This window comes from Phocoena phocoena, chromosome 12, assembly GCF_963924675.1.
Source record: "Phocoena phocoena chromosome 12, mPhoPho1.1, whole genome shotgun sequence".
Lineage (NCBI taxonomy): Eukaryota > Metazoa > Chordata > Mammalia > Artiodactyla > Phocoenidae > Phocoena > Phocoena phocoena.
Genome location: NC_089230.1, coordinates 67,986,932 through 68,014,714, shown reverse-complemented (window position 1 = coordinate 68,014,714; position 27,783 = coordinate 67,986,932). Strand labels below are relative to the sequence as shown.

The window sequence follows — 27,783 nt, the reverse complement described above, 5'->3', positions numbered from 1 at the left end:
ACATTGAGAAGAGTACATTTGCTTTAATTTACTTCAAAATCGTTAAATGCTTTAAATAATGACGTAAAAGGTATGGCAGGCTTTTGTCCTTTATTATGTAAATGATGGCTTTTTGCATGTTTTTCCTCTGTTAAAAACTAATACATTAATCCAATCTATACCCATTTCTCAAATAAAGTCTTCATTGCTTTGGGGGAACAAATCAATCTTTTACACTTTAAACCCCAAGTGTTTTAACATCAGACTGTGAAATAAGGCAGAATTCAAAGACACTGTATGTTCTTTGTGATAATCTAGAATTTTTATTTGATTCCAGGTAACTTCAGACAATAGACATGATGGGATGTTTTCTCTTTGAATAAATAACAATTTAACTACATCATTGAACTAAAATATAGCATGGGCTTAATACATTGTAAATATTACATTAGTACTACTTCACTATAGTAATCTAATGACTGAAGCTACATTGAATAACAATCTTACTAGTACTTGTGTACAAAGTTTTATTACTAACAAAAATATTGCAGCAGTTGCAAGGATGTCACCAGCTCAACAAACATCTAACAATACAATATTCTTCTAAGAGGAAAAGTAATCATGTTTGATTTACAGACAATAAAGAGCTTTGTTTTACACTTGAAACATTGGAAATAAGAATCCAGATCATCTGATATCTTAATTCCTATTATTACAAGGAAAGGTTTCCTTTCTTGAGCACTCTGGATCCTCAGCAGGCCTAGTACACTCAGTTTACGTGAAGATAGCTTTTAGGATGCCACAGCAATGTAAGGAAACTCTCCTATCTGAAAATTACTGATTTGTAGGCCACTGCTTAAACATCTGACTTTTTAAAAACCTATTTACATACATTCAGCCCAAACCAGTAGATAAAATGTTTTGTCTATATTACAATAGGCATTGTTAACATTTCATCAGAAGGCCAGTGCAAGACAATTGTTAATAGCCGTTGCCCAGCATTTAGGAGATTTTAAAATATCATAAAAATATACAGTTAGAACACAAGAGATCTAATTTTACTCATGATATGGGTGGTCTCTTTGACAGACATGGGATGGCAGAAATCGATCAACAGGACAGTAACTAGAATGCCACTCCTCAAGGGCCAAAATTCTCATCTGGAGGTTGGGCTTGTCTCCTGCAGTGTGGGTTTAGACAGCCAAAATTCCATGACACTTAATGCCACATAGACCTGACTCAAAGTGATGGGAGGCTTGGGAATCATCTCAAGTGTAGGCATATGTCTGTAGCTTCTTCCAGATCTGTGTTTCTTTTACATTTACTTCATACGGAGTGGAAAATTAGGGGTTCTTGGAGACAGCCCTTCTTTTCTAAAGAAAACTGTTAGTCTGCGATTAAAAGGTTCAACATTACTCTGAAGAAATTGAGCAGGTTGGCATTTGGCCCAATCTAAAGACATATAGGATGGTGAAATGCAAGATCACCATATGTCAGCCTCAGAGGAAAGCAGCTAACTCTGAAGGTAGACCTTATAAAGCTTACTGCAATCTAAATTATATGTAAATCAATGGGTCTCATTAAGGGACTAATTAATGAATGATACTATTGAATAATAATGGTAATGAGTATATTCATTGGGGAGAACATTTGAGTCACTTGGGTTAGGAAATGATATTAAAAGTATCAGAGCGAATCAAACTCATTTAAATGTTTTAAAATGAAGGTGGTGTAACACATACATGATGATATTTCACAGATATTTCTTAGAATATCAATAAGCACCAAGTTTAGTGCCGTCAGCCCCGTTGTCCCTTAATTTATTATATATGATTGAGATCTTATAAGCACGACACACTATAAAATCTACACTGCATACACACAAATACAGTTTCAAAAATGAATCCTGGAATTTTTCTACCAATAACAAGAATTTCATCTTCACCAGGTCTTCATAGCTGTGAGAAGAGCGTTGGTATTGCCTAGTGAGCTCTGAGATGTGTGGATTAATCTTCAGGGTAATTTAGAACAAAAGAGTGGCAATTCTTCAATGGAAACTAGACCCTGGTGAGTTTTTTCATAAATAATCTTTTCTTCTTCTAAAGAGATCGTATTAATCCTCTAGCACACTGAGCATATCATCTGCATATCACAGAGAGGTGAAGTGAGGGAACCAGCAGGCAGGTTCGAGCCGTACAGACAATTAAAGGCATCTCAGCTTGGCCCACAAGCCACATTCAGCCTTACACTGCAAGAAAGGACATTGTTCCATCAGGCTGCTTGGGTACCACATAGCTAGCAATCACCAGATAAATGCTAGCTCTCTGCTTTATATCAGGCTATGCAGGCCTCCTGGTCCTGCAAAAGCCATGCTTTATCTGTTTAGGGAGAAGATAGTTTGTAAGTAAAATCTGTCAGAGTCAGGTGGCTTCTTAAGCATTATCGGTGCTTACTGGGAAAGGGCCTAATTCAGAGCACCCATGGCACCATTAAGGAGTATGAAACAGGGGCGTAAGAAGAAAGCAAGCCATGCTCATCTTTGTGTTTTAGCACCTCTTGTTAATCAGGAACAGAGGAGAGGCCTGTTCTTTAAAGAGCCCAAACCTATACAGACAAAGCTGGGTGCTGGGCTGTCACCAAGGGCATCTGCACGAAGCGCAGAAGCAGCCGTATGACATCCAGGCCTCAGTCACGAGCGTGTCAGGTCCTCACTGCCCTCTTCTGTCTCACCCACCATCTGATAGGCCTTCTTACCACATAAGCCGGATCTGGTAGTCCCACTGCAGTGAGCAAAGTATAGTGCTACTTAAACTGGGATCACGCTGCCTACACACATAACTAAAATATGTTACCACTGGAGGGTTTTATTTTAGAGCTACTTCCCTTATAATGACTTACGTCTCCGTGGACTTGATCAATATTAGGTGCTCAGAAACCAAAACACTCCCATTTCCCGACATGAACGCTGTAAACACAGACCTTGACCTGAAGGTTCATTATAGATGACTCCTTGCTAAACGCTGGTCTTGTGAAATACCTAAAGGTCAGTTTAGTACTACTTGACCCAATTTCAAAGGGAGAGGGTTCTGAAGGCTTATGGTCAGTATTTTTATCAACTAGATTTCCGGAAGAACTCAATTTTGGAAACTGAATCCATGTGCAAGAGTGCAGCAAGGGGAACAGCTTACACGTGGTCACAGTTTTCTCACTTTAGGACATTACTAGAACAGTCACAGGATAGAAACACACACACATACACACACACACACACACACACACACATTTATCTTCACACTCACACACAGTATAATTTTACTGATCCAGACAATACTTCTTTTCAATTAAGAAAAAATGAAGACTGTTGTTTGGCCACCCAGGCATGAAATCTACTTAAACCTGGAATATAAGGATGCAATACTCTTCAAGAAAACAGCAACTGCACAGAGATAACATACATTAAGATTGACACATGCTGTCTTAAGAGGTCCAGTAAGAGCTAAAGTCTAAAGAAAGTCGGAGATGTCAGCCAAAGTCAACATGCAGTCTCTCTTCTGTTCTGATTATAATCCATCACCCAACAGAACAGCTATAGTCCAGAAGATAACACAAGTCCTCGTATGAAAATGCTGGACTAAGAAATTTTTAAGTGTCAACGAATTCTGCTCAAGACTTTGGACAGTCTTCAAATTCTTCTTGTTGGATTAACAGAAAAATAAACCTTTATGGTTATTTCAATGTCAAATTTAAATAGAGATATTTGAAAAAGATATTAAGGTTTCTAAAGTTACATCATGGGCAGTAATGTTTTAAAAAGTGGTCTCATTGGCATATATCCACTGCTTATGTGCCGTTGTTCTTGTAGAAGCCCACCTTGCAGTTTTGCTGGACTAGACAAATATAAATAACACATGGTAAACACTGATACACATCTCACAGGACACACTACATTTTACAAAATAGCTTTACTTTAGTACTATAACTGTTGTAAAAATGGACATCTCTGATTACTTCCGGACAAGTACATTTCACATTATAACGAAAGTTGTGATTACAAAGGCATTACTCATTTGATGGCCTTTTTCTATGGGTATTTGGGCTTCCAATTGTGTAGCCAAAGGTTCTCTCCTATTTCACTGAGACTTTGAAGGACCTTCCAGTCCCTTAAACAACAGCCTTTCTTCACCGTAAACCCCTGGAGAACTGAGTTTGAGGACCTACACTATGGAAACGTTAGAGAACTGAAAACTGATCACGGTGGCAATCACCTTTTCACTGAGCGCGGTCAACTTAAAAAAATATAACCGATGAGACGACAGACTCTTCTGGGTTTTTGAGCTTTTAAAAAAAAGAGAGAGAGAGAATTTCTTTTCCTGTGCCGCCAGGGACGCGTCTGGCTCACAGAGCCTCGGCAGACGTGTCCGTGGACACAGACATGGTCACCTTGGCGATCTTGACCGTGCTCTTGATGCAGCTCTCCGCGGCCCTGTGGACGCTGGCTGCATTGTTGGCGTGTTTGTGCAGGCAGTCCGAGTCCCCCATGCTGTTATCGAGAGGCTGCGCGGTGCCTTCGCACGAGGGGAACATGCTCCGGAAAGCGTGTCTCAGGTCCTTGCTCCGCAGAGCGTAGATGATGGGGTTCACGGTGGAATTCAGCAGACAGAGCATGCTGCAGAATGCAAACACTGTCTTAATGAGCTTGTTCATCTTCCCAAAGACGTCGTACACCATGATTGCGAGCAGAGGGCCCCAGCAGATGATCAAAACCACCAGAATCAGGACCAGGGTCTTGGCCAGCCTAATGTCCATGCGGGCTTGGTCCGGCCGGGTCACCTGCACCTTGCCGTCCTCGGACGTGTGGATGATGATGCTCTTCTGGGTACCGCGCTGGATCATGCGGACGGCGTGGCTATGCGCCTTCCAGAGAATGTACATGTAGGCGTACACAATGAACAGCAGCAGCACGCTGGTGACCCCAATCCAGAACATCAGGTAGGTCTCGTCGATGAGAGGGAAAATGTCTGAGCACACGGATTGCAGTTTCTTGCAGTTCCAGCCCAGGAGAGGCAGCACGGCGATCACAATCGCGATGGTCCACATCAGGCAAAACGCCACCACGGCCTTGGGCCGGGTGACGATCCTCTTATAGGCCAGGGGTCTGTGAATAGATATGTACCTGTCGATGGCCGTGAGGAACAGGCTACCGACGGAGGCCGTGAATGAGGCTGTGACCCCACCCAGTTTGAACAGAAACACGTTGGGGCTGTCTTTGCGGTGGAACACGTGGAAGTCGACGAAGCTGTAGACGAAGATGACGCTCCCCAGGAGGTCTGCCACGGCCAGGCTGCCGATGAAGTGGTAAGAAGGCCGACAGCGGAGGCTGCGGGAGTGGAGGATGACGCACAGCACCAGCAGGTTCTCCAGGACCGTGAAGGTGCCCAGCGTGAGGGACAGCACGGCGATGGCTAGCTGCTGGCTGGGGTTCAGAATCATGAAGCACTCCATGTCCATAAAGTTCTCCCCGCACTGAATGTTCTCGTCGTTCTCCTTGTAGGAGGACAGAGACTTGTTGTAAAACTCGGTGAGGTTCACCTGGTCTGCTGGGACTAACTGGGGGTGCTCTCCCGCAGTCATCTTTTCTTGGAAGGGACTTCCCCTGAAGGAAGTTAAAGGAAATTTCTGCGGGAAGTACCCTAATTTGGATGCCATGTCGCCTTTGATGTCTTCGTACTGAATGTCATTGGCACCCACGTAGAGGAGGTCTGTGGTGATCGTTCGGAAGGTGGTATCTGCAAGGCCATCGAGGATGGACTTCATCCCCTCTGTCTTCGATTAGGCCACACTCACGATGATGGACAAAGGGCCCCGCAGCAGGAAACCCTGATGGGAGGGAAAACAGATAAGCTGAATTGGGAGAGAACAGGGAGAAGAAAACACACGAACAACTCGCCTCCCCTGCCCAAAAGAACGATGGTAAACATCCCAAATATGTCCCCTTGTGTTATTTCATTCCTGTCTCTGAACATAGGTAAAATCCTTGTCCGATTCTGTCAACAAAATGTGTCAATCCTTCAGTTAAAGAAAAGCTTCCCAGGGGATTCCCTGGTGGTCCAGTGGTTAGGACTCCACACTTTCACTACCAAGGGCGTGGGTTCAGATCCCTGGTCACGGAACTAAGATTCTGCAAGCCACACAGAGCAGCGAAAAAATAAATAAATAAAATAAAGCCACGCATTTGATCAATGTACAGAAAAATATACCATAATAAAAATAAAAACACAATTAAGATTTAAAAAGGAAGGAAAAAAACAAGAAAATCTGTCAAAAGTTGGTGAGGTAGGGCACACACCCAACACATCCATTTCTTTCATTATTTAAGCTCTCTGGACTTGAGTCGCTGTGTGAGGCCCGCGTGGACCTCCAGGGTCTGGTGGTCAAGGGAAAGCCACATGTCTTGGGTGTGGCTGTGTTAGGGAGTGTCTGCCACCTGGCTTCTACTATCACACACACACACACACACACACACACACAGAGTCCTGATGCTGGTGGGGAAAGCAACCACATGTCACACAATCTCTGCTCTTAAAGACTTTACTGCCTTGTCACACGCCTTGTCACACAGGTAAGACTGAGCATATAAGACAACCAAAGAACAACAGAGTGTGGAGTCAAGGACTGAGTCGTGTGGTCTGTGTGTTCAGTGTAAAGGTGGAGGAGGACATTGCTGGGAACTGTAGGAAGCAAGTGGCCTTAATGGGAGGATCCAGGTTCTAGCCCTGACTCCATCGGGCAAGTTTCCTCACCCAGAGATGTTTGAACTGAGCCATGGCTGAGGTGAACTTCTAGAATGTCAAATGTTACGGAAGGTAAATTTGCACTGATGCTCCCGGAAAGAACAAGATCTTTAACACTGGAAAGTAGTCACAATGGACAGTGCTTCCAGACAGCGACTTCCATGAGTGGCGAGGTGACACCAGCACACACTGGAGGACGGGAGAAAGACCTGATCATCCAGGTCTTTCCAGGTGGATGGCACTGGAAGTAAGGATGGCTGAGAGGAGAGGCCAGATTTTCAGGGCTCTTCAATTCTCAGCAAGGCAATTTGCCTCTGTTTCAAAATAAATGGCCAGAGAATTGGTGTTCCTATTTATAAATATTTGTTTAAAATGTGGCTATTGGGCTCTTTAGCTTATACATTAGAAATACTGAGGGCAGTCCAAGATGGCGGTGTAGAAAGATCCAGAACCCCCTCCTCCCAGAGGCCCACCTAATCTACAGCTACAAATGGAACAATTCCCTCTGAAAAAGACTTGAAAACCAGCTGAATGGCACTTCACAACAAACGATAAAAGGGCCACATCAAGGTGTGTGGGAGAGGCAAATCATGATGTCGTATACCTGAAATTAAGACAATGTTCAATGTCAATGATCTCAGTATAAATAAATAAAGAAGAAATATTAGAAGTATGGAGTGATATCCACAATCATTTTAAAAATCATAAAAGCCAATATTTTACTCACTAATTGTCTTTTTGTTGTTCCTAAAAATATCACACTGTATTGAGGGGGGAAAAGATAGGCATTAGCTTGGATCCAATTAAAATGTTCTGAATCCTCCTGCTAAAATACAGAGATCCCACCTATCTGAATTAATAATTCATTTATTCATCCATTCAACAAATTGTGGCACACCCAGTATATGCCAGGCACTGTCCTAGGCACTAAGAACAGAACAGCATCCGGAAAGAGCCCCTGACCACATGGAGTTCAGTGTAGCAGAGGAGACAGGCTGACCCTGTAAATATGAGAAAGCATTGTAACAGCTACAGTCAGGGACATATAGGATGCTGTGGGAGCAGCCGTCTGGGGGTTGAAGGCGGCTTCCCCAAGGAAAGGCTGTTTGTGCCAAGAGTATGTAGAATTAATGTGGGTGGAGGCAGGACACGGAGACACAGAAAAAAATTTTTAATGAATACCTGAAGTGTCATGATGCGGTTTTTGTTCTGTTTGTCTGGTAATTGGGAATAGGCACAACATGCTAAATGTGGCCCAAGTTCCCATATTCTGCCATCTCTAAGTCCAGGCCACCACCACTGCTCACCAGAACCCGAGTGCCAACCGCGTGGCCAGTTTTCCTGCCTTTCTCTGGACTGATTCCTTTTTTTTTTTTTTGCGGTACGCGGGCCTCTCACTGTTGTGGCCTCTCCCATTGTGGAGCACAGGCTCCAGATGTGCAGGCTCAGCAGCCATGGTTCACGGGCCCAGCCACTCCGCGGCACGTGGGATCTTCCCGGACCAGGGCACGAACCCGTGTCCCCTGCATCGGCAGGCAGACTCTCAACCACTGTGCCACCAGGGAAGCCCTGGACTGATCCCCTTTTGATCACTTGCCAAATAAATAGCTGCTGCCGTGATCTTCATAAAACAGGTGGCTGATTACGTGACTCCCCTATTTCAACCTCTTTACCCTAAAGACCAAGTTCAAGTTCGTTCACGAGGCTTCCCCTTCAGGCCCATGCTCTCCAGACCATCCCACGCAGCTCTTCTCTCTGCCATCTGTGTCAGCCCAGCTGAGGGCCTTTCAGATCTGACCCTCACTCCCTTGTGCCCAGAGCTCTCCACGTTCTGTTCTCCCTGAGCAGTAAAGCTCTCTACCTCCATCCCCACACCCATAAGGATGAAGTCCAGTAAAAGGCTTCCTTCCCAGGGTTGTCTAGTCCCTGCCTGTCTCTCCATCCCTCCGCTCACCATTCCTGGACTTGCCACTATACCAGAAAACTCGGTTCCATGAACACACCAAATCCATTGCTTTTCAACTTGGTGCTTTTGCTTCCACTGCTTTACACACTCCTCTGAGCAAACACCCTTTCCCTTCCTCCACCTGGTCAACTCCTTCCCCCACTTTGATGTAGCTCCCCTGCTCCCATCATACCCTCTTTGGGGCTCCTAGAATATCCAGATAGAGTTCTACCATGGTGTCCATGGTGTTTACTAAATATTCTAATATTTCTCCGTGTTTGCATCTGTTTTGCCCCTCCCTCCCACCCACTAGGTAGTAAGCTCACTGAGGGAAGGAATTTTATTTATCTTAGTGTTTATTCATAGCAGTTAATGTAATGCCTAGTGTATAGCAGGGGGCCCTACATAAGCTGGTTGATGGAATATATGTATTTCAAAAGAGAAAAAAAATCCCTTTCCTATTCAAGGTGGGGGAGGGAGTCACCCAATCATAATGGGAATAAATAAGCATGCAGCTTGAATCAGGGTATCTATCCTAAATAGCTGCCCGATCCATTCGTGCTGGAAAAATGTTCTATTTAGATGAGGTAACTGACATTGTAAATGAAAGCTGCCTGTGTAATAATTACCTAGCCTAAACATTCATGGAATGAGCCACATGACACAGCCAACTTTGGCTAGATAGAGTTGAAGGAGAATACCAGCAATATTTTACCGGGTGGTGAGCAAAGCAAGCATGACAGGTAAGTCAGGAGGGCACCCTTAGCTCCTGCATGGTCCTCTAGCCCTTTCACACGATCAGCATAGCCTGCAATGACAGTTTGGAGGCACCACGGAACCGAGGGCCCCGAATCATCCATGGCTAACTTCTGGCATCACTCAGGAACTAACTGCTTCTTCTCTGAGCCGGTTCTGCACACCTTCCCATACTGGCAAAGGGCAAGGCACACAAGGGCTGGGAATTGCTCAGCCAGAGGCAGGAACACTAGTGCACAGACCACACAGGGACACCCAGTGTCCACCGAGAGTCTGATAAAGCCCAACCAGGTGTCCTGGGGAGGTTGTCTAGTTGTGGAGGATGTAAAAATAAAGGATGCAGAAATAAAAGACTGAAGTTCAACAGCCACAATGGTTGCCCTGTGCTTCCTGGTTCCTCTACTACAGTCTCTCCTGAGTCCCCAGCTCAGCCTGGCTCCACCTGTTCACTCTCAAGTGTCCTCAAGTTCCCTGTTCAGCCATCTGTCTGTCATATCCTCTCTCACATCCTCGGCTCTTCCAGAAAATGTTGTACATGTGCCCACCACTGGGCCGTGTCTCTTGAGCCAAGTTTGCTCTTTGTGCAAACTTACATTCGCTCAACAACTCCACTTACATAGGAAAGTGTTCATGGAATAGGTAGGACACAGAAGATAGCCACAATCTGTGAGAGCCGTTAATGGTCCTGGCACATCCTCAAATCTTACTTTTGCTTCTCAACTGCCACCCACACCGAAACACACAGCTTCCTGGCCTGGGAGATGGCTCCCTGCTCCTTGAATCACCCTTGCACACCTTCCTCCTTTCCTCCTACCCCTCCCTCTGTCTGAAATACTCATTTCCAAGTTGTCTTTCTGAGATAAATTATCTTTACCTCCTTGACCTGCCCTTTGCACCAGGGAGAACTAGTCCCCAAGTTTTCCCCTCTATTATAGACCTCATCATAGCATTTATGCATAAGTTTACATATTTATTTCCATAACTAGAATGTGCTTTCCAAGCACAGGACTGGCGTTTTTTTTTTCTTATGTGACTCACTGACCTGATAACATGATAGCAGGCGTAGGGAGGATGGGGGAGGCTGGGCTCCCTTAGAAATCTTCCCATGAACCTAATACAGTGGCAGTTGAATTTTATTAACTGATCCATGAAAGCCATGATTTAATAATATATATTTGCCTTTTCTTAAAATTAGAAGAGAGAAAGGTAATTAGTTCAATGGACATTTGGCCTGAAGATCAAAGTTTGAGCCCAACATTTCCAGGCAGCTACTGGGGCCCAGTCCATGATCTCCATCCCATAAGTCATCTTCTCTCAAGTAACTAATTCTCCCTTCACACTGCCTAATTAAAACCTAATTTATCTGACATTTTGATTATTTATATTCCATTCATACAATTCAAAATGTACAAAAGGATATACAGCAAAGAGTCAACCTAACCTCTCCCATTCTGATGTTCCAGCCAACCAGTTTTCCTCCTTAGAGGCAAGAAGTTTCTTGGTACTCCTTGCAGCGATATTCCATGCATATTCAAGCAAATATATATACATTTATCCCCTCTTTCTTTTCTTTTTAACAAATACTAGTACAGGTACTGTTTGGCACCTTGCTTTTCCACCTAAAAGTATATGTGAAGACAGTTCCACATCAGTACACAAAACCTCCCTCCTCATTTAGCAGCTGCCTTGAGTATCTGTTAGATGAATGTGACCTGTCGCCTATGGACACAGGTTTAGCTTATTTATCATCTCTTACTATTACAAATAATGCAGCCATGTCATGTTTCACATTTCTTACAGTATTGTGAATAATCTCTCTAGTCACTCAAGCTCACACCCCACGCTTACCCTGGATTCCCTCTCCTCGGCCTCTATAATCAGGTAGACCGCTAAGTTTTGCTGATTTTTCCCCTTTTAAGCACATATGGAGAGTTTGTTATGTGCAGCTGGCCCTCTGAGCCTCTGATGTATATCAAATTATTTTCACAGTAGCCCTGTGAGGTAGATGCCGTTATTATCTCCATTTTACAGATGAAAGGCACAGAGAGGGTAAGTAATTTGCCATTCACACAGCTAGTAAGGGCAGAGCCAGAATGAACTAGATATTCTGATTCTAGAGCAGTGTTGTCTGATAAAAATGGAATGCAGAAGGCTGCTGGACATCCGATATAAGATGCACATTTTTTTTGTTGCTGGTGGTGGGAATGTAAGTTGGTGCAGCCACTATGGAAAACAGTATGGAGGTTCCTCAAGAAAACTAAAAATAGAGTTACTGTATGATCCAGCAATCCCACTCCTGAGCATATATCCAGAGAAAACTATAATCCAAAAAGATACATGCGGGGCTTCCCTGGTGGCACAGTGGTTAAGAGTCCGCCTGCCAATGCAGATGACACGGGTTCGAGCCCTGGTCCAGGAAGATCCCACATGCTGTGGAGCAACTAAGCCCATGTGCCACAACTAGTGAGCCTGTGCTCTAGAGCCCGTGAGCCACAACTACTGAAGCCCATGTGCCACAACTACTGAAGCCCGTGCGCCTACAGGCCGTGCTCCCAAGAGAAGCCACCGCAGTGAGAAGCCCTTGCACTGCAACAAAGCAGTGCCCCCGCTTGCCACAACTAGAGAAAGCCCACACACAGCAACGACAACACAATGTAGCCAATAAATAAATAAATAAAATCTATTTAAAAAAAAGAAAAAAGATACATGCACCCAGTGTTCATAGCAGCACTCTTTGCAATAGCCAAGACATGGAAGCAACCTAAATGCCCATCAACAGATGAATGGGTAAAGAAGATGTGGCACATATATACAATGGAATAGTACTCAGCCATAAAAAAGAATGAAATAACGCCATTTACAGCAATATGGATGGACTTAGAGATTATCATACTAAGTATGTCAGAAAAAGACAAATACCATACGATATCACTTATATGTGAAATCTAAAATATGACATGAAGGTATTTACAAAACAGAAACAGACTTACATAGAAAACAAACTTACGGTTACCAAAGAGGAAAGGGAGTGGGGGAGGGATAAATTAGGAGTTTGGGATTAGCAAATACAAACTACTGCATATAAAATAGATAAACAACATGGTCCTACTGCATAGCATAGGGAACTATATTCAGTATCCCGTAATAAACCATAATGGAACAGAATATGAAATATCACTTATATATATATAACTGATACACTTTGCTGTACACCAGAAACTAACACAACATTGTAAGTCAATTATTCTTCAACAAAAAATTAAATTTAAAAAAATGCACATTTTTTTCACATTTTAACATCCCTGAAATTAGAGTGTACCTTATAGAGGGTATCATAGTTTCGTTGTCACAGAGCCTCTCCAGCTGGGGCCCCCCCGATGGGGTCAAGGAGATGCCCTCCCAGAGTCACCCTCCTCCAATTCCACGAACTCCGTGGGCTTGCTCCTGGGGCCTGTCCTCCTGGAGGCCGCCAGAGGCAGCTGTTTGTGGGGGAAGCAGTGTGAGGATGGGCAGGCTGGGCTGATCACTTGCGTGTGCCTGCATGCGTGTGTCCTCGTGGTGCAGTGTGGGTGGGAGCAGAAGGGGGCGGGCAAAGCTGGCTCCCCCGCACCATCATGTTTTGCTGTCTAACTCCAAGGAAGCCAAAAATTCTAAATTTGAACCTGGCCTTGCAGGCCCTCGTGAAAGCATATTTGTCAAGGTAAGAGGCTGGAACATACTTTATTTAGTAGTTTATGAGCTTGATTTATAGCTTCAAAATATTTTTTTTTAGAAAATGGAATGCAAGCCACATAGGCAATTTTAAAGTTTCCATTATCGAGGGTAAAAAGAAAAAGGTAAAAGGTGAAATTAATTTTAATAATATATTTTATTTAACTCAATACATCCAAAATATTATCCTTTCAATAGGTGGAACTAGCCACATTTCAAGGGCTTAATAGCCACATATGGCTAATGGCTACCATATTGGATATTGACAGGTTTGGAGCTGCTTTCAACCTTTTTTCTTTTTTTTTTTTGTGGTACGCGGGCCTCTCGCTGCTGCGGCCTCTCCCGTTGCGGAGCACAGGCTTCGGACGCGCAGGCTCAGCGGCCATGGCTCATGGGCCCAGTCGCTCCGCGGCATGTGGGATCTTCCCGGACCGGGGCACGAACCCTCGTCCCCTGCATCGGCAGGCGGACTCTCAACCACTGCGCCACCAGGGAAGCCCTGCTTTCAACCTTTATGATATGTCATCTCCCTAACCTAAGACAGGATGCTACTATCTCCCTTCTTTTCCCCACTGATTCCAGCCAGTCCAAGCACCAGTAATGGAGAGAACACTGAATTAGGAGTTAGCAAACCAAGATTAGTGTCAGACCTGTATTTGGGTAAGTAGTTACTTTTTCTAAAGCTCATTATTTCATCTGTAAAATGGGAAGGAGAAGGAGTAGGAGGATGCCTCCATCATAGAATTGTTCTGAAAATTACATGAAAAAAATAGTGCACGTGAAGAACTTAACATAGTGCCTGGCACAAAATTTAAGTCTTCAATAAATATTAATTATTATTATCATTACTTAGTATAATGGCTCTTTGCCATATACTAATTATACTTCCAGATAATTCATTGACTTAATTAGATCATAGGCTACTTATTCAATTTTTATTTTTGTCTCGGCACTTAAAGCATGAAGCAAGTATAAGATACACACATGGGTGAGGGAGGAGGAAACTTCATTGAATGTCTATTACATTCCAGGCATTTGAGAGACTCTGCATATATTCTATTGTGAAATTGTCATGACAACTCTATCAGGTGCTTATTTATAATCCCCGTGTCACAGATGAGGAAGTGGAGACCAGGAGATTTTAAATAAATTGTCCAGAATATGAAGAGCTTGTAGCTGAACCCATGTCTCTCAGACACCAGAGTTTCTGCTTTGGGACTTTATACATGCTTTTAAGCATTAACAGTAACTAGGATAAAGCCATTTTGCATTTTATAGTATATTCTAGCCTTCCAGCTTCTTACAAACACGAATTATGGCATTTTGCCAATATTAATTAAGACTACCTCCTACTAAATCGCTCTTTCCTATCCCAGCCCATCTAGGTAAATCTGCCTACCGGCATGTCCTCAAGGATAAAAATTTTAGTATTTGGAAGAGGTATAAAGCTTCTTCAGTTAAGACGAAGGATCACAAGCCTTATTTCAATAATTCAAAACATGTGTGCCTGTGATTTACTCTATATTAAGATCACCACATATGTGATCACAATTTCTCATTTTAATGTGACCAAGCACTTTCATTAAAAAAAAAAAAAACAGCTTGTTAAAACCTGAGTCAGGGTACAGTGTGGTTATGAAATATAGAGTAATTTCTACCCAATATAAGCCAACTTTTTAATTAAAGAATACAGTTAAAAATATACATGGATGTTGCGCAGTTCAAGGATCTTAGCAATGTCAAAATGCCACTGTGCACAGGTTATTTTAACAGTTAATGGGATCATGGCAAGAAAATTGTGCTCTGCATTTCGGTAACCCTTTATTTTTACATTTGGATTATTACAGTAATTTCCACCTTACTATTATTTATTTATTTTTTTGTATTGAGAGTTTTCTTTGAGAGTTCATTAGTAATATAGTTTAGGTTTTGGGGGATGCAGCTACCATTAATTTTGTTTTTGTTTGCTACTGGGAAAATCTAATTGGAAGTTTCCAGCAAGAGGTGTAGATGCACCTATTAAAGAAGCAGTTGGGTTTTGTTACCATTATAGTAAAAGAATGATTGAATGACATTTAAAGGGGATTTTCCTAGAATTCTGCTTTTAAAAATATAAGGAACATAGTCTTAACGATTTAGGCTGTAAATCATGCCTTTATAACAATAATAAAAATACTTTAATATGGTGAATCTATTATTTTTTAAAAACTTCAATTTTTAGAATAACATCACCTGTTCTTTTTGCCCACTTCTCTATGCACACCTGCTTTTCTTCATCCACCACCTCCAAACTTATACATCAACTCGCAGGCTATGGTGTCATCAAGAAATTGCTATGGATTTGGAAGCAGTATGGAGTTTTTTTTAAAAGTCTATTCAGAGTCTGTATCTTTGTTTCTATAACCATTAAGGGTATAAAACACCCATGTTCTGATTAGGATGAACATGGAGTAGGTCCTCAAAACAAGACTTCAAATAAAGTCTTTTCTATACCAGTATAATTTAATAGCAGGCTATTTTAGACGTCATTGCCCCACTGAAGACCTTCTTTGTTTCAGAGGGACACTTCAGTAATTTAGATATTTGGCACTGTTGATTCTGGAGTCAAAATCCTTGCAGCATCTCTAGGGGAACAGGCACTAGAGAGTATTTGCTTCCTGCAGGATTTCATGTCCGGGAAGGCAGAAAACCCTCTAGAAGCATCAGAAGACCAGCGCTCCCAATATAGTTACAGACTGTATCAGCCGACCAGGCTCCTTTTCTAGATTCTAAGTTTGTAAATGCTTTAAGGAAATAATCCCAAGCTCATCACGTCTAGATTGATAGACGTCCAGGATATCAAATGTAGGAGCCATAGGCCTTTTCTTAATCGTGTTATTTTCCTTAGTTTGTTGGTTCTGTCTTGTTCTGCTTGGTTAACCTATAAAAGAGCCTTGCGAATGGTTCAACAGAAAGAAGGTGCCAGTGGATATATTTGTTTGTTATTTTCCATTCATTCCTGGGAACAAGTCTGGTTTCTCTTAATTTGATCAAGAAAAATAACTTGCTAATGTATTTCTCTAAAGTCAGTAGGGAAATTTTTAGTTGACTCTTATAACTGCATTATTTCTAAGGCACGTCCTTAATGTACACTGGCAGATCTCACGGGCCAACTTCACAACTTGATGAATGATGCTTCTGTTACAGCTGAATGGGCAACTGAGTCTGTTCTAACTCTTACCTAACCAGTTGAGTTTTGAATTATTATAGTAGTTTGGTCACTTATTGCACCATCTTCCATAGCAAAGTCAAAGACTGACTTAATTATCCTGATAATTCAGGCAAGAATACATAATTCTTCTTCCTTGTGTTAATGTTCTCTCTCTTTCCCATACAGAAAAGAAAATTCCATTGTGCTCGTAATGCTCAGTTGGTTCTGAAAGGCTTAGCTTTTCTTGTATTTTGTAACATAGAGAAGTTATTAAATTAAAGTACCCTTTTCTCTGGTCTATTCTTACTAACAATATGAGTGTTACATTTTTCATTAAAAATATCAATTATTATGAACCAGATAGACATTAGGACACTTATAAGGCTATATTTCTGTTCAAATGTAACCTGAAGTATGCCTAATTATTTAACATTTATAGGCTTCTTAAAGCATAAAGAATTTCAGGGCTCAAGAAATGATGCCTTTAAACTACATCAAATTAAGCACTCACTATTAGGTGAAAATGCTAGGAGGAAAACCTAACACAAAAGCAAGTGAATGATACAGATGAACTGATTCCTTAGATCTGTTGACCTTTATAACCAATTCCATGAATCATTTAACGTTGCTCTGCTGTTTTGATGTTTCCTCCTACCAAGTGCCTTTGCTTGTTTGGCGCGGGGGGGAGTGGGGTAAAGGGAGATACATTTTCTATATAAGCTGTAAAAGGAGCATAATTGAAGCAGCCTTCCCTTAAAATAGAATTTGCAAAGTTTTCAATTCAATAGAAGCCCTGGCCCATATACAAAATAGTCCATAAGATTGTCTTTATCTTGCATGAGGTTTGATCAATAAAGGCCGAAAGCAGTATGCAGAACCCAGTAGGCAAGTAATCTTGGCAGTTCATTGCCAAGGACAACAGTGGTTTAAAGCGTGCTACGTGTTGTCCAATGGAGCAGCATACTTTTCAGTTTCTTCATTCATCTTTCAACAAGAAGTATCTTCTCTCTGAATCCATGCACAGACACATGAAGGCCAACTAAAAACAGAGTCTTGTTTCCCCGGGCTCAAATCTCAGTGACTGGGTGACTAGGGTGATTAAATGTACGACCGAGAAAATTCCAGTTCCCAAATATTTTCAATCAGAAACATGTTTATGTGCCATGTATCATGCTAAGGATATGTATTATTTTTTAATATTTACATGAATTAGGTGCTATTACAATTCCCATTCTACATATGAGAAAACTGAGGCTTGGAGAGGTACAGCTTTGCCCAGCGTTTCCCACTAGAGAGAATGGAGTTAGAACTTCAACCCAAGTCTGTATAACTCAACGTCCCTGCTCTCAACTTCAAGGTCCGGGAACCATTTAATAAGACAGTCTTCTTTCCACTTCTAAGGAAAGGGAAGAATCAATTTTGAGAAAGGAGGTAATAAATAGTACTTAATAATTTTACACAATGAACAACTAAAATCTGAAGGAATGCTCTGTTGACAGAAAAAAGTTGCCCGTAGCACTTGCAAATCATCCTTGCCCCATGGGCTTTAGGGACAAAGTGTGAGAATTAACTATAAGCTATAAATCCTAGCCTTGGATTAGCACCTTATTTGCAATCAATGGCTGTTGGCAAGTAATAAATAAAATCTAACTTCTTTTTGCCACTAATTTAAAAAATTACGTATATATTTTTTTCTTCAGTAGTCAGTTATAAAGATTATGGACGGTTATGATAGTTTCCACGACACCAGCGAGGAACAGAGAGGGCACCTTCTTTAGGTCTGAATGAGACATGACTGTTGTAAGTCGACAAAAGCGTGAAACATCCATTGCCCATACGGAGCTATTCAAACTCAAAGGAAATCACTCCACTTCCCACCATAAGCAGGGTGGTTTTCTTAAGGCCCAGAGAGAGGATGCCACTCTCTGGTCAGTTCTTAAGAACTTGCCTGGAATCAAGGCAGAAGAAACTATGTAATCGTCATTTGGGCTCCAACAAGGGAGTGCCTGTGACTCACTCTTGGCGCCCAAATGGCACACAGCTGTGTTACTACAGCAAGGCGGCAGATGGATATAAAGTTATTGGCCCCTTACATGCTTCGTGTAACGTATTTTTGTTGGGCATGTGCTCTGTGCTAAACACTGTAGGCATTGTCTATTCACGTTATCACACCTGGATAATGGATACAGGTCAAGGAAGCAAGGGAAATGATTCTCCATTCCAATCCAATAAAGCCCATCCATCTGCCCTTCCCCTCCCACAGGAGACAGAGTTGAGTAGGATATGAATACAAGTAATAGACAGATGATACTTCATCATCAAATAGTACTGGCTTGGGTAAATTCCCTTCCTATATGTGCTTTGAGGTTTTCTCCCTGGACAGATGATTGGCAATGCTGAGTCATCCCACAGCAGTCTTTCTTGTGTCTAAAGCCTTCAGATCATGAACACCTTGAGAGTAGGGACCTGTATTATATGGTCTTGAATGTCCTCTGCCTGGCATAGTGCCCGGCACCGGGTATGTACTCAATGCCTGTTTACTAAATGAATGCTGGCAGTAGAGCAGAGCTATCCTAGCAGAATGACTTTTAACTGTGAATAGTTTTCCTTGGCATAAAGTCAGTTGATCATTAGGGAAGTAAACCTGAGTCTTGGTCTCATACAAACATCCAACTGGAAAGAACTGTAACCAGATGTAAAAGTTACATGAAAGGCATCAACAACTGTGTATCCCAGGATCTTTGATCTCAGTATCAAACAAATTATATTGATGGCAAGTAGAAGTTATGGGCAAAGATCAGGTATTTACTTTCTATTCTGATCCTTCTTCAGCCTGAGTATGTACTATGAACCTCAATGTTTTGCCATATAACCATGATATATAAGGAGATTTTTGTGAGACGCACAACTGTGAATGAATCCTAACTATATGTGTTGATAGACCTTTAAAGACAGTGTATGAAATTATGATTATAATGGACTTTTTCCTTCCCTCAAATGCATGCTATTATGCACTGATTTTTCCCAGATGGGTTTCTGCGTGTGTGTCTTCAAAGCAACTTATCAAGAGAAGTTATGTGAAAATTCAACCACTAGATGGAGCGGCTTTTATAAGCCCTCAGGAATCAATTTGTTACTCTGTTCAGTGGACGTGGTTCTTGCTTTGGTTGAGCAATTTTTCCTGCTAACAACATTTTATGCGTTTTACAACTGACTAAATTTAAACATAAATAAGAAAATATGTTAAAGAGGGTTATTACTATTGCCTACAAAATTTCTAATTGCTTTTCTGAGGCAAAGAGGCATTGAGAAAATTTAATATATTGATACAACTTAATTGTGAGTATTTGGAATTATGTCTCAAGAAAGTAATTAAGAATGAGTAAAGGAAAGTAGTTATACTGAAAACAAATGACACGTTTATGCCAAGAGATGCTAAAAGTAAGAATGGAATGTCTCAGGAGCCCAAAATCAATTCTACTAACAAACTCAACTCATTTCTATTTTATGAAACATTTGGCTTTCCAATTTTCAAATATAAAATCACCAACACAGGTCATAACTCTGTGATGAAAAAGAATGGAAAATTATTTTCTATCAGTACAGAAGCTAAAATGGAATATTTCACAAGAGAAGTTAATATTTGTTTAAATACTCATACAAATCAAGGATACACTCGTTTTCTAAATAACTCAATTTCCTTCCTATCATTTTCTCACTGGAGTAATTTTAAACGTTTTTATTGTGTGTAAGATCAGGATTCCATTTAAACATGATTTTAAAAACTAGGTACTTACATATCACCTACTTTAATTGAAAACACTTAATAAAAAATATTTTCAGTGTGTATAACAATACAAGATATAAACAGAAAAACATGCTTTCAAGATGTAAATTACAATGTACAAACAGAACTAGAAGAACTTGGTTTCAGTAATGGTGTAAAATTTGCTTTGGAAATGTAGTAACAAATCGGATGCAAGTACAGAGTTTTTATGCCATTGAAACCATGAGGTAGTTCTATTATACTTAAGAGTGACCTTGAATCATGGTTTGTGTGCTACAACTATGTGATTTTGAACAGAGTTGAGGAACTAAAAGTATTCAGAAAAAGTGACGTGAAGATAAAGAACTAGGAAATAAGATAGTTGAGCATAGGCTGGACATCCCAGGGTACACCTTAAAGAACAGTCTGAGAAGTCACATGTGGTTTGGAAGAGCACACAGAGTTAGTTATTTTATAGGTCAGTGGTTCTCAAAGGATGCTCTCCAACCAGAAGCATCAGCATCACCTGGGAACTTGGGAGAAATGCAGTCTCAGGTCCGACCTCAGACCGACAGAATCAGAAACTCTGTTCCTGGGTGGGGGCACATCTGTGTTTTCACAAGGCCTCCAGGAGATTCTAAGACACTCTAAAATTTTAGAACCATTGTTAAAGATGGAAACCTGTGAAAAAGACTAGATGGGGGAGGAAAATAGAACTAGCCTTTAAGAAGAATTGAGGTGAGATAGGAAGAAAGAATATTCTATGAGCATAGGTTTTTCGATCATTGAAATGGATGGTGAAGGAAGCCTGTTCATGATAAAGTAGTCTCCCACAGAAGATCTTTAAAACCAAGCTTCTTCTATTTGATTGGAGTAGAACAATGTAGTCTAGCCCGAAAATGAGCGTAAGGAGTGAAGAACCTCTCAAGGATTTTCAGTCTACAATCCAGAGCTTCTCTGCACTTTTTCAGGTAACTTATTTGCTAGATCTTTTGCCCAGCAAAGAAAAGTGGCTTCAAGACATAACATGCACTTACCCAGTAAGCAGACATAAATTAAAAACTGCATACCATTTTCTCTTAATTCTATTTACAAAGTCTATGTAAAGTTTGATAGGACTGCTAACCATGTCTATCAACACCGTTGTGAAGGATCCAGTGACTACTGAGCATAAAAGAACAGGAAAAAAGTAAAAGTAAGTAACACTCCAGCTTATTTCCTTTTTAAGCTGGAAATGTTTCTATTTGTTCTTCTCTTGCCAAAACCATAAAATTATGTATCACGGGAGGTGAACCCAGAAAATGACGAACTAAAATGGAAATTTTGCAGTAGGCCCAAGTAATGCAAATCTACTGCAAATTATCTTACAGTTACCCTGGTAATTATGCAATTTGCACTGCTTATAGCTGGCAGGGATCTTTCAAAAATACCTACAAGTTATAAATATATGGATATGTATCCCAGAGCACTTAAATATATGACTCTGGGCAGACTGTTCCCTCTCTAATTATTTCATCAATAAAAATGGATCATAGATTACTCATAATTAGTTTCCTTAGCCGAGGACTACAATCATTCAAAGGTTTCCCTTTTGAAAAATTTGTATGAACTTAGATCTAATTTCCAAAAGTAGTTGTACATTTTCCAAAGCCAAATTCCCACATAGACAAAGATACAGATCTCTTTGGACAATCTTTTGCTTACTTTAGTTATGAGCTAAGTTGTTTAATTTTTTTCTTTTATTTTTTCCTTTTTCTCCACATGCATATCGCTTGTTCACCACAACTTGTACAAAAGCTAGAGAAAACATTTACAAATTCTGGTAGCAATACATTAAAATGAGTTGAAACTATGGTCCATTTAAGAAGTAACACTGGAATAAACCAAAATACACAGATCACACTGGTATTAAAATACGCTCTCTTACAAAGAATAAATCAAGTTGATTTATTTTTAAATATAGCGGGGTTAAAAGCAAACAAGAGCGACAAAGGCACACTACCTATGGTTTTGGTTCACTTGCTATATTAAAAACATCTTTTTTAGCCACCTGACCAACAGCAATCAATGTTATAAAATTTCCTAGTACAACTGTCCAATGTGAAAGTAGAATTTTTTTTTAAAGCATACTGGAATCTCTCACCAATTTAAATGTAAAACTCCTTTTAACTCAATTTACAGAACTCACATTGACTCCAATTTTCTTCTCTAAATATATGGTCTCAGAACGAATAAAGAAATGATAAAGGAAAGAGGGGAACCCTCCCATTTCAACATAAACTTTGAAAAACATTATTTCCTAATAATATTTTATTTTAATTATATTTAAATATACTACTGACATACACGGTTTGTGAAAGCATTTGCCAGTATATTCAACTCCCACAACAGATTGCTTGGCATGTCTTTGAAAAATGCTTCTGCTTTTCCTTAAAAAGCAATAGCATGGAATTTGCTAGTGGGAATAAAGAAATAGATATCACACTGTCGAATTTTGGAAACTATGCCGCACTTTACCTCCTGAAGTTAAAAAAAAATTCTAATGCTATTCAGAGTTTATAATGGTGGTAAGGAATCATGCCAAAGGTATCAAATTTCTCTTCAACGAATCCAAACTCTAAACAATTAGGAATCCAAATGTGAGTGGAAAAATAAGACATCAGATAATAAAATATCGTACTCCTAGGGAAAAATGATTTGCCATCTGTGTTAGGAGAAAAGGGAACTTAAATCCCTTGTTGCATTCAAAAATGCAAAATTTATTTTAATAAATTTATTCAAAAATACAGACTATAATGCAATAACAGCGCAGGGGGTTATAAAAAAAAAAGAGGTGGCTAAAAAAACACTGATTCCCATCAGACCAGTCTCAACTGGAATGTTCAATAAGAAAAGAAAAGAAAAGAAACAAAGCAAAACTTTCGAAAGCCTTCCTAAAGTGCAGGTGTGAACATTTCTCCAGTTGGGGCTAAAACAGAATTCACGGTACTTTGAAACAACTGCTAGGACTCTGCCAGGCCTATTTGCTCAGGTTTGGGGTGTAAACAATTCTTTCCTCAAAAACCCATACGAACACAACTCTGAACCTCAGAATTCCACGCTTGCTAAGTTATGAAATTAACCTGTCCAAATGAAACTTTCAGAGGATATCCCAAAGTTATTCACCAATAATCTATATGGAAAGTACTTCGAATATGTGGAAAATAGCCATAAAAACTAGATCAAGAATATATTTGTAATCTCAACTGCCCTAGAAAAACTGTTATAATGAAATGTACTTTATTTTCCATAAGGCACTCTGTTCAGTGAAGAAATATGACCCAGGATTTTCAGTAAATATTTTATGTTAATAACTAGAGGTAATCACACTGATTACTTTATGTAATGGCTTTGACCTCTGATTACTGATATGTCATAAACATACCTATTATCCATGCAAGCCTGTTTGAGATAGAAGTTCATCTAACCTCAAACCATTTGAACAGCACCAAGGGAATCACTGGAAAATGACTAAAACAGCCAGCCTTCCCCTTTCCCCCTCACAAATTTCCTATAGTTTTAACTTAGTTGTGATAGCATTATAATGTGTTATATCCAACAAATATACCTATACTAACGTGCACCTTGTGACACAGTAATAACCTTGTATATTTTCTCCCAACTTTCTTCCAAAATTAATAACCAGTCAGCAAGATTGGTGAAAACTGTGTTAAACACATCCATCGGTGTTTATGAGAAAACTATCACCGAATGTGGTTCTGCCCATCCTAGCATCTTTGCAAGATTTTTAGAACACAGGACACTGGAACAGATTTCCACTATCCTGGAAAATAAGAACAGCCTTGTTTTGATTCAAGCTGGATACTTCCTTTTGCCTTGAGTTTTCCATGTCCTCTGCATAGCTGCCTTGAATCTGGACATTTCCCCAAACTTGTAGTATTTATTTAAAATCTGAATCATATGTTCAAATATATCAAGGCAACATGTCTCAGTTTTTATTTCGGTCTTGATATATGTCTTTGAAAAAGTTTCTTCAGACATATTTATAAAAGTGTATTTATATATCCTGGTCATCTTAAATGATGCAGTATATAACTTGACATTTTGTAAACTCTGGATGACATTATTTCTTTTAGTCCAGAAAATATTTGGGAGAAATCTGAGTTGATCTGTCATATGTTATAAAGTTAACCTAATCTAATCTAAGAATATACAGATTGGTGAATTAAGTGGTTATCAAAACATTAAACAGCAATTCAGTTACAAAGTGTTGAACCCTCCAGTACCTCAAAAACAGCATTCATGTGGTTATAATATAAGGTTAACATCATCATGAGAACAGGATTAGGAAAGAGCTGGAGATTCAGGGGGGAAAATAGGAAGTTAAAATTTTGCCAACACAAAATACATCCATTGGTTTTGATTGCCTCTTATTCTTTAACTTCTCGACCAACTTTGAGTCAAGAAAAGCAAAATCAGCAGAGCTTTCAGCCCCTCAAGATATGCAGTATATAAACCTGCCCTGGCATAGTTTTTCACAACAATGTTAGGTCCAGGTCATTTCAGAGTCAGAAGCAGAATTATAAATAATTTAAACCCAAAGGCTGTCTTCACTCTCATTGGTTAGTTCAATTAGAAAATGATGAATACAAAAATAAAAGAGACAGACTTACACTGGTGGAGACAATGGCATCCCTTTAGAATGAAAGAGGAATGAAAGCTCTCATCTGTGTGCTTCATACAACTGAGCTAACATCATTACCCCAAGAATAACAGCAAACTAACAGACAGGCTCCATCTTCCTAAACAAATTCAAGACCCTATAACCAAATCTCGTTTTACTCATCATGTGTTGTTAGGTATTTCCAAATTTGATTTATTACTCTTTTTTGCAGCATTCCTGGAGAGCTAATTATGGGAAATAATCCCTCTCCTTATTAGGCCAACTGTTTTCTGGGAAGAAACATTTGGTAAGCCTGGTGAACTATAAACTGCTATTATAAGTTCCATTTCATAATGTTTATTCTAATACAGCCGAGAATTCCAATTCTAATTCCACATACTAATATGTAAGACAACCTAGGAACCTGTCTAAATATCCTGGTGGTTCAGATTAATTCAGTCAAAGCAAAGAAGAATGTCACATGATTGTTCTGAGTGAGTTTTTCAGGCTTTGCCTTAGTAATTAATAAACTGACACCGCATACTAAATACATATCAACACAATCACTGGGACTGCTTCTTTCTTGAGAAAATAGGTAAACCGATTCAAGGAGTTTTCTTTTGGAAGAGACTGTGATAGGCCACAAATGTAGTGGTTCTTCTGGAGAATTTCATTCCCAGCAGTTTCGTCTTGGTAACATTTAACAATTTCACTATTTTAACATTTTGAAATGCCAAAAAGAACACACTGATCCTGCAGCTAGGCTTATTAGAGAAGAACAATCTCACAAGCGAGACAGAGAGGCATGTGGTCCACTGGGAAAAGGGTAACAGAAAAAGAAAACAGTGGATAACAAACAAAGCCAAGCACTACTCCAACGTGAGATCAGATTTTTCACTAGAAGGTGAAACTTCACACACCAAAGTAAATAATATCACCTAGGGCTTGTTTAAGGGACTAGGCATAACATTCTTATATGCACATGTACTGATGCTATCTATTAAAAGTTGGGGGGGGTGTCATGAATATAATTTGCCTTCCTAACAACGAGTATGCAAGCACAGTAATTTTATTTTTGAAAGGTCAAAACTGAGCAGTTGCCCCCTGTGGCATCATGTTACCCCCAGGGAGACTAGGGAACACAATGAGACCTTTCCCCATCAGACACTTGATACCTACCTCAGCCAAGATTGCTCCTTGCCAGGAGTGGGAGACATCTTTGGAACAAAAAGAGTTCGTTTACAGTAAGTTCTCTTGATAACCTAAAAATGGATTTGTTTTTAAAAACCTTGTCCAAGCGTCTTGCCCAACGGTGGTAACGGCTATTGTACCTACAGAAACCGTCTGCAGTATGCAACGTTTAAAATTCTGGAGGTGCGTGGATCCTGTTCATGTATGGATAATCAGAAAATAATCTGTCTCACTCAAGAAACTATACGTGGCCTTTTATTTTGAGAACACGGCTTTTAACTGAGTTAGAGAGCGGGGGAGGGGCAAGGAGTACCAGAAAAAAAAGGACAGAGAAAAATCAATCAGTATATCTTCTCTTGCAAACTGTCAGTAGGGTGGGATTAGAAAAGCAACACCTTAAATCAGATAAAGTCCTATGGGAACCTTAAAGGTTGGTTGCTCCGAGCTTCTCAATATTCTGCAAAATCGATTGATGGCAGTGGTCACCCACTGATAGTTTCCCCAGAGAGATTCCATTTCCACCATTGTTCAAAAGATACTAACTTGGTCTTTAAAATGAGAAGAAGTTATGGGACCCACTGAGATATATTTCAACACCTTTAAAACCAGTAGATCTGTTCTAATTTCTTATTGGATTAAATGCCCGAGGGTGCTAATACATCAAGAAAGCAACAACAAAGGCAAGAATAGCACTTATCTGAAGGAAAATAAAAAACATGGGAGACACAATGATTAAAAGGTGACTAATTTTTTTCTCATCTGTTTAATTAAAAACTAAAATCAGAAAAATGCATGTAACTTCTAAACTTTCAAACGACCAAATGACAGTTTCTCACGTCTGTCATAGCAAAACACATTTTCATTCAGGAGCTGATCCGTTTGTGATTGTGAGCCTTGGCAAGAAATGTCTCTTAAAAACACAACGTCAACTTTTTTCATCTAACAGCTAGTTCTGAATTAAATGGTTCCATCACTTCAAATTGAGATATCAGCTAAATGCTCGTTCATTTTTCCTCAAAGAAGAGTGTTTCCTGTAGCTATATTTTTATATGCAAAAGTTTATTATTTGATATACATTCCTTTATATGACATTTAATATTTGACTTTAGACAGTTTTCAGGTTTGGTGCAGAGATCGATGTATTTCTCCGGGAAGACTTAGTGGATGATATGGCTTAGAAGCATCAAGTACCAACTCAAGCGCCCGTTTTTCAAACATGCACAATTACACATTTTCCACAAACAGACGTCAGTGCATACAGAGAGCCAGGTGCGCACACATTCAATAACTAGTAAATGGTAGAAACCTCCAGAAGTAGCACAGACCACAGTTAACAGGCTGGGGCTCTACGGCTTAGTAAACACCGATGCACAATTCGCTCACACGGAATAAGAACTCCACGAAGGACACTTGGGGACCACACTGGTCAGCACCCGAGGGGGCGGGAGGCGGAAGAAGTATTTACAAACGCAACTCTGCCAGGTCTTACCCTTCGCATCCCCCGGTCCTCGCGGGAGAAGCTCCCTCGGCACCTCTTGCCCAGCGCAGGGCTGCTTCTCTGCTAGAACGAAACGTCCCCGCCCCCCGCCCCGACTCTACGGTGAGCTCTGCCGGGAGCCGAGGCACCCCGCCCGGGCCAGGGGAAGGCACTGGCGCCGCGGGAGCCGAGCAGAGGCGGAGGCGGAAAAGAAGTGGAGCAGGAAGGGGTGGCCGAGGGAGTCGCGAGAGGGAGGCGGCGCCGGCGCGGGGATGCGGGCGAGGCCGGGTGGGGTGGGTGGAGCGGGGTGTGCC

General features: G+C 40.6%; 1 protein-coding gene across 2 annotated transcripts; it reads right to left on the bottom strand.

Moving 5' to 3' along the window:
* Nucleotides 1-282: 282 nt before the first annotated feature.
* CNR1 (cannabinoid receptor 1) lies at nucleotides 283-27,520 on the bottom strand. 2 transcript variants are annotated; one of them, XM_065888943.1, is made up of 2 exons: nucleotides 27,482-27,520; nucleotides 283-5,856 (listed from the first exon to the last, which is right to left on the bottom strand). In XM_065888943.1, the coding sequence occupies exon 2, from the start codon at nucleotides 5,791-5,793 to the stop codon at nucleotides 4,375-4,377; it is 1,419 nt and encodes a 472-aa protein (XP_065745015.1). In that variant the 5' UTR covers nucleotides 5,794-5,856; nucleotides 27,482-27,520; the 3' UTR covers nucleotides 283-4,374. The 2 variants fall into 2 exon arrangements, with proteins under 2 accessions (XP_065745015.1, XP_065745016.1); XM_065888944.1 differs by lacking the exon at nucleotides 27,482-27,520 and having other exon boundaries at nucleotides 4,375-5,632; nucleotides 5,708-5,793.
* Between the last annotated feature and the right edge of the window lie 263 nt (nucleotides 27,521-27,783).

Excerpts from the sequence above, each read along its gene's own strand:
- CNR1 (XM_065888943.1), bottom strand. The coding sequence starts at position 5,793 with ATGAAGTCCATCCTCGATGGCCTTGCAGATACCACCTTCCGAACGATC.